The sequence below is a fragment of the Solanum tuberosum genome, unplaced genomic scaffold (assembly GCF_000226075.1).
Source record: "Solanum tuberosum cultivar DM 1-3 516 R44 unplaced genomic scaffold, SolTub_3.0 scf00215, whole genome shotgun sequence".
Taxonomy (NCBI): domain Eukaryota; kingdom Viridiplantae; phylum Streptophyta; class Magnoliopsida; order Solanales; family Solanaceae; genus Solanum; species Solanum tuberosum.
Window position 1 is genome coordinate 1048604 of NW_006239140.1, and position 13856 is coordinate 1062459.

The 13856-nt window shown below is 29.0% G+C and overlaps 1 protein-coding gene across 1 annotated transcript; it reads left to right on the forward strand.

The window, feature by feature from the left end:
* Window positions 1-11275: 11275 nt before the first annotated feature.
* Window positions 11276-13381, forward strand: LOC102580885 (probable WRKY transcription factor 40). Its single transcript, XM_006356189.2, has 4 exons — window positions 11276-11610; window positions 11774-12205; window positions 12318-12434; window positions 12553-13381. Exons 1-4 carry the CDS (start codon window positions 11536-11538, stop codon window positions 13009-13011), a joined length of 1083 nt encoding a protein of 360 aa, XP_006356251.1. The 5' UTR covers window positions 11276-11535; the 3' UTR covers window positions 13012-13381.
* The last annotated feature ends 475 nt before the right edge of the window (window positions 13382-13856 follow it).

Sequence of the window (13856 nt, forward strand, 5' to 3'; positions counted from 1 at the left end):
ATATATATATATATATATATATCATTTAAAAAATATATAAAAAGTATTATAAATTATAATAATTAACCGCTTTTTAAAACAAATTCATATAACTAATTTGATTTACACTCCAAAATTCATAGGTGTCACATAATTTACACATTAATTCTTCATTACTTAATATATGTAATTATATCAATGACATATAAATTGAAATTAAAAAATACATATTTTATTTGAAAATCACGTAATAGTACTATAAGGTATAATAATTAACAACTCAACATATTTTAAAATTTTAGTTGACTCTCCGAATTCCATATGTCTCATGTAATTGAGACAGAGAAAAACATATATTGGTTTAAAATTAATAAAAATATTATAAATTATAATAATTAACAACTTAAAATTTATAAAAAAAAACCTTTAAATTTTTTTAGTTGGCTCTCCAAATTCAATCGGTATTACAATAATTAAAACATAGAAATTAACATAGATTGGACTCCTGCTGACATTTATGTTTCCTTTTTCTAAATTTTCTCTTTTATACTTTATATAAATAATTTTTTTATGTAAAAAGTATTATAAATCATAATAATTAATAGCTTAAAATATTTCAAAACATATAAACAGTTTTTGTTAACTTTCAAAATTTCATCTATACCGCATAAATTGGAGAAATATAGATATATAGATATTTTAAGTTGCTAATTATTGTGAGTTATAGTACGTTTTATGTAATTTTCATATATATTACTCGGTCCTGATTTATGTGATACAAATGAAATTTCAAAAGTCAATGAATTTTTTATAAGTTTTTTTTATATTAACTTGTTAATTATTGTGATTTCTAATATATTTACGTAAAACATACTCTAAATACAAATAATTAGCAACTTAAAATATATAAAAACATACTAAAAAATTGATTAACTTCAAATTTCATATGTACCACATAAATTTAAACAGAAACAGTAACATATATTGGGCCCCGTGCTGGCACGGGGTCCCATATCTAGTATATATATATATTAGATTTTCGTGAACTCGCACGCAACATGGATCTGCGGCGAAGCCAAATTGCTTGCTTCACTGTTCTATCTTGTTTTGTTAGTCATTTTCCTTCGTACAAGACTTTACTAGTCGAGGCGCTAGCATTTATTGAGAGTTGATTAATGTATTACCAATTATGCGCAGATATTCAATAATCCTATAACATTATTTTCCTCAAAATGGATATTCTAGCCTACTTTGAAAGTTGACTAATGCATGTCATTTGTGATACACATTTCACTAAAAAAAAAAACATATATACTCTTTTTGTTCCAAATTAACTGAATTTGTGAGACAATGCACACTTGAAATTTCGCTCACGAGGCAGGTGAGGTCAAAAGTTCAAAATCAATTACATTCAACGAAAAGTGGTAGTGTATTTAAGAGTAAAACTGTACTGTCAATGGGCTTCATAACCCCAATGAGTCGTAGGCTTTTGCCTGCATCATCTGGCCCATAAATCCTGTTTGCAGTCCAGATGCCAAATTTGCAATTTTAGGTAAATTTTGAATGGGCCGAAATGGATTGAAACTGTCATGATCCAACTCGTCCAGATTTTATAAGTTAAAAAAAAATAGAAAAAACTACATAAATCTCATAGTATTAAGAGTTAATTACATTTTATCTCTATTCTTTTTCAAATTTAAAAAATCCTTAAAACTAAAGGATTTCAGATACATCAGTAGACATGCAGATACATAGGTAGTGATACATTGCTATTCAGGAAATCTACGGATACATAGCTCAAAGATGTATCCGGGAAGGGAGAAATATATCAGAAAGGGTTAGGAATGTAACTAAGAGGGGATAGAGATGTATTCAAGAGGGGAGGGATGTATTTGAGAGGGGATAAAGATGTATCAGAGAGAGGATAGGGATGTATCCGAGAGGGAATTTTGTTATTTTTTCAAATGGTAGAAATTTTTAGAGATTATGATAAAATAAGATATCTATTTAGGTAAAAACAAATCCTAAAATAAGTTGATCGGTATGAGGTAAATATACTAATGTAGGTCATAACCTAATTCGTCCAATTTAAAACTATTTTTCTTATGTTTGTTTGTCCTGATATAATTATTAACTTATCAAATCAAACTAAAAACAACAATTCTTTTCCTGACAGAGAGAGAAATATAAAAAACAAATTTTAAAGAAAATGCTTTTTTCTTCTTTTTACCAAGTGACCAAAACTTAGATGAGTCAAATTGACCTGTCACTAATCTAGTTACGAGAGGGGAAATTACACAGATAAGCAAATATATACTAGTTAATTAGTTATTATAGTCATGGTTTCCATTAATTACCACTCACAACTTAATTTTAGCTATAATTACGTGTGTCTCTCTCTCTCGCCCCACTTCTCTTTTATACATATACAAATATAAATTATACATATTCATATACAATTATATGACAGATATACAAATACAATTCGTCTCTCTTCACTCTATGTCCTCTGTCCTCCCTCTCCCAATTTTGCTCGCCAGATATACAAATACATATGTATACAAGTTACATATATACAATTATATAACAGATATACATATACAATTCGCCTCTCTCCACTCTCTGACATATCTTGCTCGCCTCTCTCCTTCCTCTCCCAATATCGCTCATCTCTCTCCTCCCTCTAACATGTAGCTACAAATTGTGATTAGCAAATTATAACTATGGAGCCTAATTAATTTTATTTTAATGGCTATTTGCGAAATTTCATTTACAAACTAAATTTGTGCAGATTGAATTGTGTTACATTTATATGGGCTAAACTACATAAGACATATCTAATTTGGGCCACAGCCCAATTATGTGTTTAGTTGATTATCACTCGTCTAGTGCAAATGTGCAATGTGATACTTCATGACAATAATAATTCTAAAGTCTTGATATTACGATTTGAATCATGGTTTCCGTCCAAAATAGGAATAGACTAGGGTTATGAACTCTTAATCTGATGATCCACTACATCAAAAATGATTATTAGCGGTAATTAATACTTAATTGCCGCTAAATATGTATTTTTAGCGGCAATTAACACTCTTTATATATGTCCCTAAAGCGTTTAGCGACATTGGTTCTAATGGCACTTAACTAATGCCGGCAAAAACTTTAGTACTCCTTATTAATGTCAATATTTTTTACCGCTAAAAGTTATTTTTGTTGTAGTGTGGTTATGTCGATTTCATGTCGTTGTAATTGTATCTCGATCCTTTGGATTCAAACTAGAAACTCTTTCGGAAAAGATCAATTCTTTTTCCGGTAAACAAATAAATAATATTATATCATTATCTAAGATCCAACTGATATCTAAAACTAAGACCATATTGACAAAGAACGTGGTAGATTGAAAAGCAAAAAAATCAGTAAACGAAAAATAAAATAATTGACTAAAAATGCTAGAATGAATGTGACTACTTCTATATATGAATTTGTCTTCAAATTTTCCTTGTACTTACGACATTTTGAATGTTTCTTAATATAGATCAATTTACGGAGTTGGAATTTCCTAGCGTTGTGTTAATTTGCTCGATGTAAAACAAAAATATTCTATCTCAAAATATTTATCAATTTACTAAATTTAATTTTTCAAATGACGTGTAAAAGACAATTGCGATAAAATGAAAGGAGTGTAATGGTCCATATAGTAGTCACGTTCTGAAATTTATATCTTTTTCCTTACGGAAGCAAAGTCAAAAGCCATTAATTTTTTGATAAAAAATAGAGGTCGAAGAAAAACGGCACATTATAAAATTGAGACGACTTTACAAAAGAGATGATCTCATGCCTGACATCATCGCCAACTTTTTTGGACAACTTGCCTTTTCCGGTCCAGTTGGATTCGAAATTTTAACTTTTTGATGAGTTCGATTTTTAAAGTTTTTGATTAATTTTATATTTTTAAAATTATATATTTAAATTTAATATTTATGAAAATTCTACGAAGAATTCATAATAAATTTCTGTTCCGCATTTAAAAGATATTCAAACTTCACACACATTCTCTTTAATTCAGCGGTAGTTAGCATCTATATTCTATAATTGTAGGTGTGTTCAAGTAGATAATTAAATATGTATAAAATTGAATAAATAGATATATGCATTTTACGTAATTATCAGCGTACACTCTAATTGATTTGTAGGATATCACACGTCTTACTTATGAATGAAGGGCATAAATATCAGATGAAGCTAAACTAAATGACAGGTTTATGAATTAAGCCAAATATTAAATTTGGATAAACTTATCGCCGAACGACTACATCCGCCCACAATTTCATAGCTGCCAAGATAACTAAATTATAATTTGATATATATATTGCACTAGACCATGACTATATTTTATTTTTTTATTAATATGTGAATGCAAATATCAACAATAATTATATATTGAAAACGTCTTTGGAGTGATGATGATCATAATTATTATCTCAAGTGCATGTTATCTTTGCTTGCATTTGTGTGGTGGCAAATGCAAGTCCCATTGTGGCAACGTACGTACCCTGTCTGGTTCTAGAAATGTGTTCTCTCTTTTATTTGTTCATCATAAATAATGGTATTAATAGTTTTGACACATTCTAGATTAGTATTGGTCTACATGATATTTATTATTATTATTATTATTATTATTATGTGGTTGCATTGCGAAAACAGTCGTGTTGCTCCGAAGCTTTTAGTAGATCGGTTGGTGTGCGAATAAAATTCTACATTAGTACTTCTTCTGTCACACATTAATTTTTTTTTTTTTTTACATGCCTTTTAAAAATTATAAAATAAAAAGGATAGTGTTGTTGTGACATTTTAATATTAATAAAAATATATTATATGTGACATTATGTATCATGTTATATATGTCCATTGGCGGACATTATATTTGTACCTCATTACCCTCACCAATAATTATGTAAGAATGTGGTCATTAGTTGTTGTAACTCTTGTAACCACCAACTCTTCATTTCACACATTATTCTACCTCTTTATCCTTGTAACCTTTGGGCGATTCATTTAGTCAATTTAATACTACCAATTATCTTCCTATTCATTGCAAGGAAGAATTCATCACCTATAAATAGTGATGGTCTTATTTTGATTTTGAGAATAAGAAATATACAAGAGAAAGAGTGTAATAAAAAAATGAGAAGTGTTATGTTATATTGTGTATATTGAGTTAGTGTAGTGAAAAAAATAGTTGAGACAAAGAAAATATTCTAAGTCTTCAACTATATTCACTATACAAACAAGAGAGTAATTATATGTTGAAGAAGATATTTCTTTTGTGGAGCTTTGGACTCTTCAACAAATTTATTTACCGAAACTAATTAATTGAAAGCAAAAAAAGAATATTACATAGGAGTATGTCAATGCCCTGCATAACAATCAATGTCATGGAATCTCTGTTAGTCAAACATTAAGCGAAACTTTTGAAGAAGAATGAGCATTTGTCTAAATTATACAGTTTAATTGTGGATCTAAAGTTTTTAAAAAGTGTCACCTTAAATAACGAAATGCAAATAGAACTTTCCCACAAATTAATTTTTTAAAATGGACTAAATTAAATCAGTTAAAATAAATTAAACTAATTACATAAATGAGTGAATTATCAATTCACAAAAACTTGGACAATTAGTGGGCCATGTTTGCATAGTTTGGTTTTTCTAAGTCATATTTTCATGATTTGATTTTGTCATCCCTAATTACAATCATAGTATAACTCATACATTTTATTGTTATTTATTTTTGATAATTTTACACCTAATTCAAGCCTAAAGATGTCAAAACAGTATATTTAACACTATTCCGCCTACCCCATTATGAATTAAGATATATCATTAAAAAAAAAAAAGACATAAAGATTATTGATATTTTGATATAAAGAAAGGAGAAGCGTGTTCAAATTTATGTTTTCGGTGCATACAAAAACTGTGTTTCAAACTCTGTAGATTATGACATTCACTATCCTTACCACTTACAATATGGCGATTGGTGAAGACAGTATTTTCACGAAATTTTTTAGAATATAAATAAGTAAATATATAAAAGAAATTAAAAAAAATCAATATCTATGCTATACAAGTAAATAATGAATTTTGATCGTTATATATATTATAATTTTTCGACTAAGAGGATTGAGATGAACTCCTTGCGCACCCATTATGCATACGTGCAATAAAAGGTTGAGACTTGAGCAATACCTAACATTCTTCATTTCTTCTTCCTATTATTAATCGAGTCTATTTTCCAGTACATATTTACTGTCTAAAAAGTAATTAAGTGGATGTAGACATATATTATAGAATGATGAAAAAGATGGAAAGCATTCATGAATCACGAATATTAATTGACACATATTGTAGAAAACAAAATCATTCTAAATGTACGTAAAAGAGACGTAATTATGGGTGAGATTCAATGAATCAACACCAACAATATAATTATATTTAGTGGATTGGTCTCCTGACTGGTCATCAGAGGTCTAAGGGTCCATGGTTAAATATATCAAAGTCTTCCTCCAAGGTTATTTTATTTTGATTTTTTTTTCTAGTTAAAGAAATTAATTAACTATTGAAAACTTTTGGATTAGATTGAATTATCAGTTAATAAACTTAGTGCATATATAGATATTGGTCAGAATATGTTGCTATTTCTCTTTTTTCTTTTCCTCCTTTCTCATTTTCTATTTTTTAAAGAAAAAATAAAAATTGCGGTAGAAAATGGCAAATGCTTTACTTATTTGGATTAATTTGACTGAAGAAATTTGAAAATAAATAAATGTTATTATTAAATTTTGTTGTGCTTGATTGTTGAAGAAGATTTTTTTTGTCAAATTTGATTTTTGAAAACGTAAGTTGAATTGAACCATAAAAAATAATTGAAATTAATATTAGAATATTGAATATTAAATTTGGAACCATTAGAAGATTGTTTTGAATAAAGTTTTAAGCAAAAAAGTGTTGGTGAAATTTGTGAAAAAACTTTTGTGGTCCATCAAGATATTTGAACAATTTATTTTAAAAATTACGACATATTATTTACTTAAATTCTGATGATTTTCCAAGCAATAAACACTTCTATAGAATTTTCATTAAGAGTCATATGCTTCTATAAGAGGTTGAGACCATTTGCTATGTTATGTGGTAGATCGAGGATGCATCTTAGTTTAGTTAACCAAGTAGAGAAGTGTTCCTAAGGTTGTCAATAGTTCAGAGATGAAACTCTAATTTGCATCAAATTTAGGAGTGCTTTCATAAATTTTTATTGAATTCTAAATTTCTAATTATAGACACAAATATTATTACGTCATCGCAACTTTTTTAATCGTAATAAAAAGATAAATAACGGCACAAAATGACTCTATTTGCGTAATTAGGGAGGGGTGGAAATTGGATCACCGTCATTTTTCCTGACTTCAGACCATGACGCATCACTACCAATAGTTTTCCTTTTTAATATTTTTCCACTTCACATTTGATAATAATTTAAATGAGTTTTAACTTCTACTACTATATATCATCATCAAAATAATAATAATATTTTATATACTTCTATTTCAGTTTGGTTTTTAATTCTATTTCAATGTCAACTCTTAGCTAATATATATAAATTGACTAAATTGGTGCTTTTTTAAATCTTATTTAATATTAACCGAAAGTGGTTTCTGATAGATTTCTTTCTACTATATTTAGATTTTTTTTTTTTGTTGAAGATTGAGTTTACGATTCAACAATTCTTTTCTTGTTGACTCTTGAACGCTACGGTTTTTTTCCCCATCCGTTTCTTTGATTTCTTTGTAAGAGACGTAACAAGAATATCTCAGAATTTGGCATAAATTATTAGTTTCGTCTATCACTAGTCTAAACTAGTGATAGTCTTAAAAGCATCACTTTACTTGATTAGTTAAACTTAAATATACCTCCAATCTGTCATATTTAGCAAGTGGCGGTCTCAAACTCTTGTAGAAGCATGAGACTCTTAAAAAAAAACTAAGAGAAGTGTTGAAGACACTCTTAAACTTGACGAGAATTTTGGGGTGAATTTCGCTCATGTTGCAAGATCGAGAGTGTATTTAAGTTTAGTTAATCAAGTAAAAAAATGTTTTTAAAAATGTCAATAATGTAAGAATGAAACTAATAATTTACGTCAAATTTAAGAATGATTTCAATACTTTCTTTCTTTATTCTTCTTCCTCAAACCTTTCTCTTTGCATTTTCCCTTGCACTGAGAAAATGAAACGAAATATACCAGCACAAATTCAAATATCTAATACCACATGAGGAAAAAAGAAGGGAAATGAACAAACATCTCGAGCCCTTTGTCTAGTTAATTAAGTAGATCTACTACTCCATGTGCATTATCGTAATTGTCTTTTTTGGATTTTTCATTCCAGATTCATAATTCGATTAAATTTGAATTCCAATTTCCTATAAGAATCTTTTTATTTATAGGGGGTTGAATTTGATATTTCTAGTTAAAAAGTTGAATCAAAATAACAAGACATTATGTAGAAGCTAATAATTGTAAACTTTGAATAATTAATCAGAGTATATTTTTTTTTTATGATATGATGCGGATTTGGTCAATTGACATATATATGATAATGCTAATAAAAAATAATTAAACTAAAACAAAAATATCTAAATGTCGTACTCACTACCACAAAAAAGATATTTAGTGGCCAATAAATTTTTCTTTTAATAGTAATATTTATTATCGCAAAATATTTAACGATAAATAAATTAATATCATTACATTCGAAGTCGATAAAATCTTACAACATTTATAAAGAATGTTAAATTATAGTAGTAAAATATATTTCTATTTGTCTTTCAATAAAGAGCTAATTGAAGTGGGCCGGCAGCCAACTTTGACACGTATTTATTAATTTTCATATTTGTTTAGCATAGAGACCAAGTTAATTTCTTCATACTTTATTTTTTCTTCGTTGAATCGTCCATACTTGACTGACTGGATGAATTAAAAAAAATTATTAAAAAATTAGAAGACTTTGTCATGTGAAACACATTGACAAATTTTAGAGTCATTTTCTTAATGAGTTGAATCTCAAATATTTTGTATTAGTCAACGCTATCATTTTAATGCAGTCTAAATTTTTCATTTTCTAGAAAAATGAAGTTATGAAAATTTCAACTAGCCACAGCTTTTCCAATGACCTAGTTGCAAGATGCCTTGATTTGGCTAATTCATAACTTTGTCCAAATCATGTTAGAATTAAGTACTTTCTCCGTTGGCTTATGTTGACTTGATACTTTCTTTACGAAATGATTTATCTTACTTAAATAATTTTATTAATTATGTTTTGAAAATATAAATTTGATTACTATCACTTTATGTAGTCATTTAATAACAAGGATATTATTAAAAAAATATTATTCCCTTCGATTCTTTTTAGTTGTCATATACTCTCTTTGTCCACTTTTAATTGTCATGTGCGCTTTTCGAAAGTCAATTTGACTAATTTTCAAAGTTAAATTAAATTACATTAATTTGATAATTTAAACAAAAAATTTAGATATTCAAAAACTTTATGAAAAATACTATAAATTCAATTTTTTCGCATATCAATACGATGAAAAAAATACATCGTAAAATGTTAGTCAAAGTTATTATAGTTTGACTCTAAAAAAAAGAGACTATGACAATTAAAAGTGGACGAATGTAGTATATTTATATGTCATCCTTTCTAAAAATAGATGATCATTAAAATTTCTCATTTCACAAAATCAATGCATAAATGACACTATTCTTCCTATTTTACCTTTGAGAGTTATTAGCCTTGAAAATATGAATTTGACCAACATAGGAAACTACTAAATAATTAATTCATGTTCATTGATCAATTTAATAAATTAATTTCAGTTCATTTATTGAAACTTGACTTCAAAAAAAATACTCCCTAAATAAGGATATAATGATAAACTTACGTAAAATTTAAAATGATAACATATAAATAAGAACAGAGGAACTGAGGGAGTAAAAAATTTCTCTTCATTTATTAAAATGAACAGGTAAAACATAATCAATTCTAAATATGAGAACCAAATAAAATAAAATGAAGGAAGTATTAGACTTATTTATTTATTTATATATCTAATAGCATTAATTTCTGTCCAATAGAAAATAAGACTATCCTCTCATCCTAATCTATCGTGGCATACACATAGAGAACGCGTATTGGACAGCTAAATTGGTGAACTGCGTGTGCCTATTTTTTATGCACTTTATTAACTATAGGGTGTGTTTGGTACCATTAAAAATATTTTTCTCAAATATAAATAATTTTGTTTTATATTTTTAATAAATAAATAAAAAATATTATTTCAAATATATTTATATATAATATAGGATATATAATGAGAGATGGGTGAGGATAAAACTAATGGCCGGCAGGGATGGGGTTAGGTGGTTTGTGTTAAAGGGTGAGACATAGATAATTAATCTAAAATATCACTTATTTTTTTATTCCATCGAAAAAGTCATTTTAGAAAGTACTTTTTCTTCAACACCCAAAATATTTAAATATTCTACTCTTTACAAATCCAGACCTCGCAGGGGACAGCAATAAAAAAAAAAATAGAGTGAACGTTGAAAATGTTTGTAAAAAACAAAGAACTTATATATCAAATAAAAAAAAATTACTCCCTCCTTTATTTTAATTTTGCACATAAAGTTAGTGATGACGTGCCAAATGATGTTATATGAGTGAGTAGGTTAGAGGATTGGTCAAAACAAGACTCAAAATTCAACCTATATATTAATATTAATATTAATACTGTATAAATATATTAAACACCTTTTAATTTTTCTTTTATTTTATTTTATCCATATAAAATATACATCCTTCTTTCTACTTTCCTAATGGTTGTCTTGACTTTGACTAGAGAGGAAAAATTCAAAATATGATGGGCCGACATGAAAAGCTATACACTACTCCTTCCCGTTTTAATTCGATATAATTTGACTTGACACGAAATTAAAAAAAATAAAACTTTTAAAGTTTATGGTCTAAAATAAATGTGGTTATAAATTATTTCATTAAAAATGGAAATGTATCGTTTTGTTTTGGGATTGACTAAAAAAAAAGTAAGTCATACAAATTGGAACAGTGAAGACCGAAGATATATATAATTATACATGTGTTACTGTACCCACCACTTGTGTTTGCTTAGGTACAAATTTGACAACTATAAGTAAGCTGTGGATAATAATTAATAAGAAGAAAAAAAAAAAGGAAGGATATTTCTATCTCTCAATTTGCATCAATTTAATATTTATCCCTTTTCTTGATTTTCTTCCCACCTTCCTACAACTTGGTCAGCTGGTCTTCTAAAGCCCTTGGTATTTATATACCTTTTATCTTCATTTCTATACCATCATCAGATTTTGTGGAGAAAAAAAAAGTGTTTGTTTCTTAACTCAACACACCTGAAGAAAGACTACAACTTTGTTGATTCTTGGAATTTTCATACATCAAAGAAGAAATTAATATCTATGGAATTTACCAGTTTGGTTGATACTTCATTGGATTTGAGCTTTAGGCTTCGTCCTGTTCTTGAAAAAGTTCCGGTAAGATTTTTGGACTATATTTCTCATTCCCAAATGTATTATTTATATGCTTAGTATTGATGTTTTTCGGAAACATGAGATAGTGATAAGGTCTGCGTAGATTAGTGGGATTTCACTTGTTGTATGTTGTTGGTATTGATGTTTGTTTCTTTTTTGGTTTCAGAAACAAGAAGTGCAGAGTGATTTCACTGGATTGAGCAGAGAAAGAGAGAATATGGGGGTGAAAAATGAGGCAGGGGATTTGTTAGAGGAACTAAACAGAGTGAGCAGTGAAAACAAGAAGTTAACAGAGATGCTCACTGTAGTTTGTGAAAATTACAATGCTTTAAGAAACCAAATGATGGAGTATATGAGCACACAAAATGGTGTAGCAGAAGATAGTAGTGCAGGGTCAAGGAAAAGAAAAGCTGAAAGTATCTCCAATATCTCTAATCCTGTTAACAATAATAATAACAATATGGATGTTGTTCATGGACGTTCATCAGAAAGCAGCTCAAGTGATGAAGAGTCTTGTTGCAAGAAACTCAGAGAGGAGCACATTAAAGCGAAAGTTACAATTGTTTCTATGAAGACTGATGCATCTGATACCTCTCTTGTAAGTACACACTCTTATGAGAATGACACTTTAGAGTTATTTGTATCTCAGGTAAAAGTTTAAGCTGTTAGTGAGAGCATATGACTAATTATGTCTGTGAACTTATTTGCAGATTGTAAAGGATGGTTATCAGTGGAGAAAGTATGGTCAGAAAGTAACCAGAGACAACCCTTGTCCAAGAGCTTACTTCAGATGCTCATTTGCACCTGGTTGCCCTGTCAAGAAGAAGGTAAATTAAAACCCTAATTTATGAGTGTTGACAATCATAGAAAAGAATGAATTTGCCATGTTCGTGTTCAAGTCAGTTTGCGCGCATATTCTAATAGTGCATTTGGCATTTTTGACAGGTTCAGAGAAGCATAGAAGATCAGTCTATTGTGGTAGCAACATATGAAGGAGAACATAACCATCCACAAACCTCAAAACCAGAATTAGGTGCAAGTACTAATACTTCCACTGCCAGCCGATTAAATGTGACAACTATCGCCGGTACTACTACTTCAGTACCTTGTTCTACAACTCTCAATTCCTCAGGACCAACCATTACTCTCGATCTTACTGCACCGAAAACAATAGAAAAACGCGATATGAAGATGAATCACAGTACTACTAGTCCTATTGGTGCCAATAGCATTAGAACAACAACAACAACAGGAGGTGAATATCAAAATAGGCCAGAGTTTCAACAGTTCTTGATAGAGCAAATGGCTACTTCATTGACCAAAGATCCAAGTTTCAAAGCAGCACTTGCAGCCGCCATATCAGGAAAAATCCTCCAACATAATAATCAGACAGGGAGATGGTAAACAAAAGTCCAGTAGAGCAGTCAACTACTTTGTATAGACAATTGTTCAATATTTTCCAACTTGACTCATATGAAAAGTTCTTAGGAGGAAAAAGGAAACACAAATTATTGTCCAAATGCAAATACAGGAAAAGTTAGTAATATTTGGACCGCAAAGTTGGACTTGGAAGTGCACGTGAGAATGGGATCTTGCTGGACTGTGAGAAATTTTCAACAGCAGCCATATTGGGTCCCCTGCAGAATGGACTTGCTCTGAGTTGGCTAGATTGAGACTGAATTGTCCTTGAAACATTTAAGTTGTTGAATTTGACAACTTTGTAGAATACTGAAATGAGATTATGAAATATACAACTTATTGTTCTGTTCACTGACTTTATGCAACTCTTTTGTGGCATCAAATTTAAGCTACATGCAAGAATTAAAACAATTATAAAGTAATCTGCTATAGTAAAAACCTATGTTGCTCGGACTCTTCAAAAATGTCATCAGGCCTGTGTTGGATCCTTCAAAAGATGCGGCAACATTTTTGGAGAGTCCGAGCAACTAAGGTAAAAACAATCATTATCTGAAAGCAACTGATGAGATGGTCTTTTGTGATTCCATCCACTAGCATAAAAGAGTACAGCTTAGTTGGTCCAACACTCCAACTAAAAGTCTTCTACTTATTGCTTCAATGTCTTAACATGTGTTTGTCTAAGGACCCAACCTTGTTGATTATCTGCACCACTGATAAAGAAATCTCAACAAGGGCAAGAAATCAAAATCATGTTTAAGTCCTCAAGCTACTTAAACACTATTCTTCCTTTCTATTTTTCTCTTACTTTTTCCGGTAAATGCTGACTTTTA

What these genes read in the sequence shown, in the direction of transcription:
- LOC102580885 (XM_006356189.2), top strand. Translation starts at nt 11,536, where the DNA reads ATGGAATTTACCAGTTTGGTTGATACTTCATTGGATTTGAGCTTTAGG. An exon ending in ATGCATCTGATACCTCTCTT is followed by an intron (nt 12,206 to 12,317) that starts GTAAGTACACAC and finishes ACTTATTTGCAG; the next exon opens with ATTGTAAAGGATGGTTATCA. An exon ending in GTTGCCCTGTCAAGAAGAAG is followed by an intron (nt 12,435 to 12,552) that starts GTAAATTAAAAC and finishes CATTTTTGACAG; the next exon opens with GTTCAGAGAAGCATAGAAGA.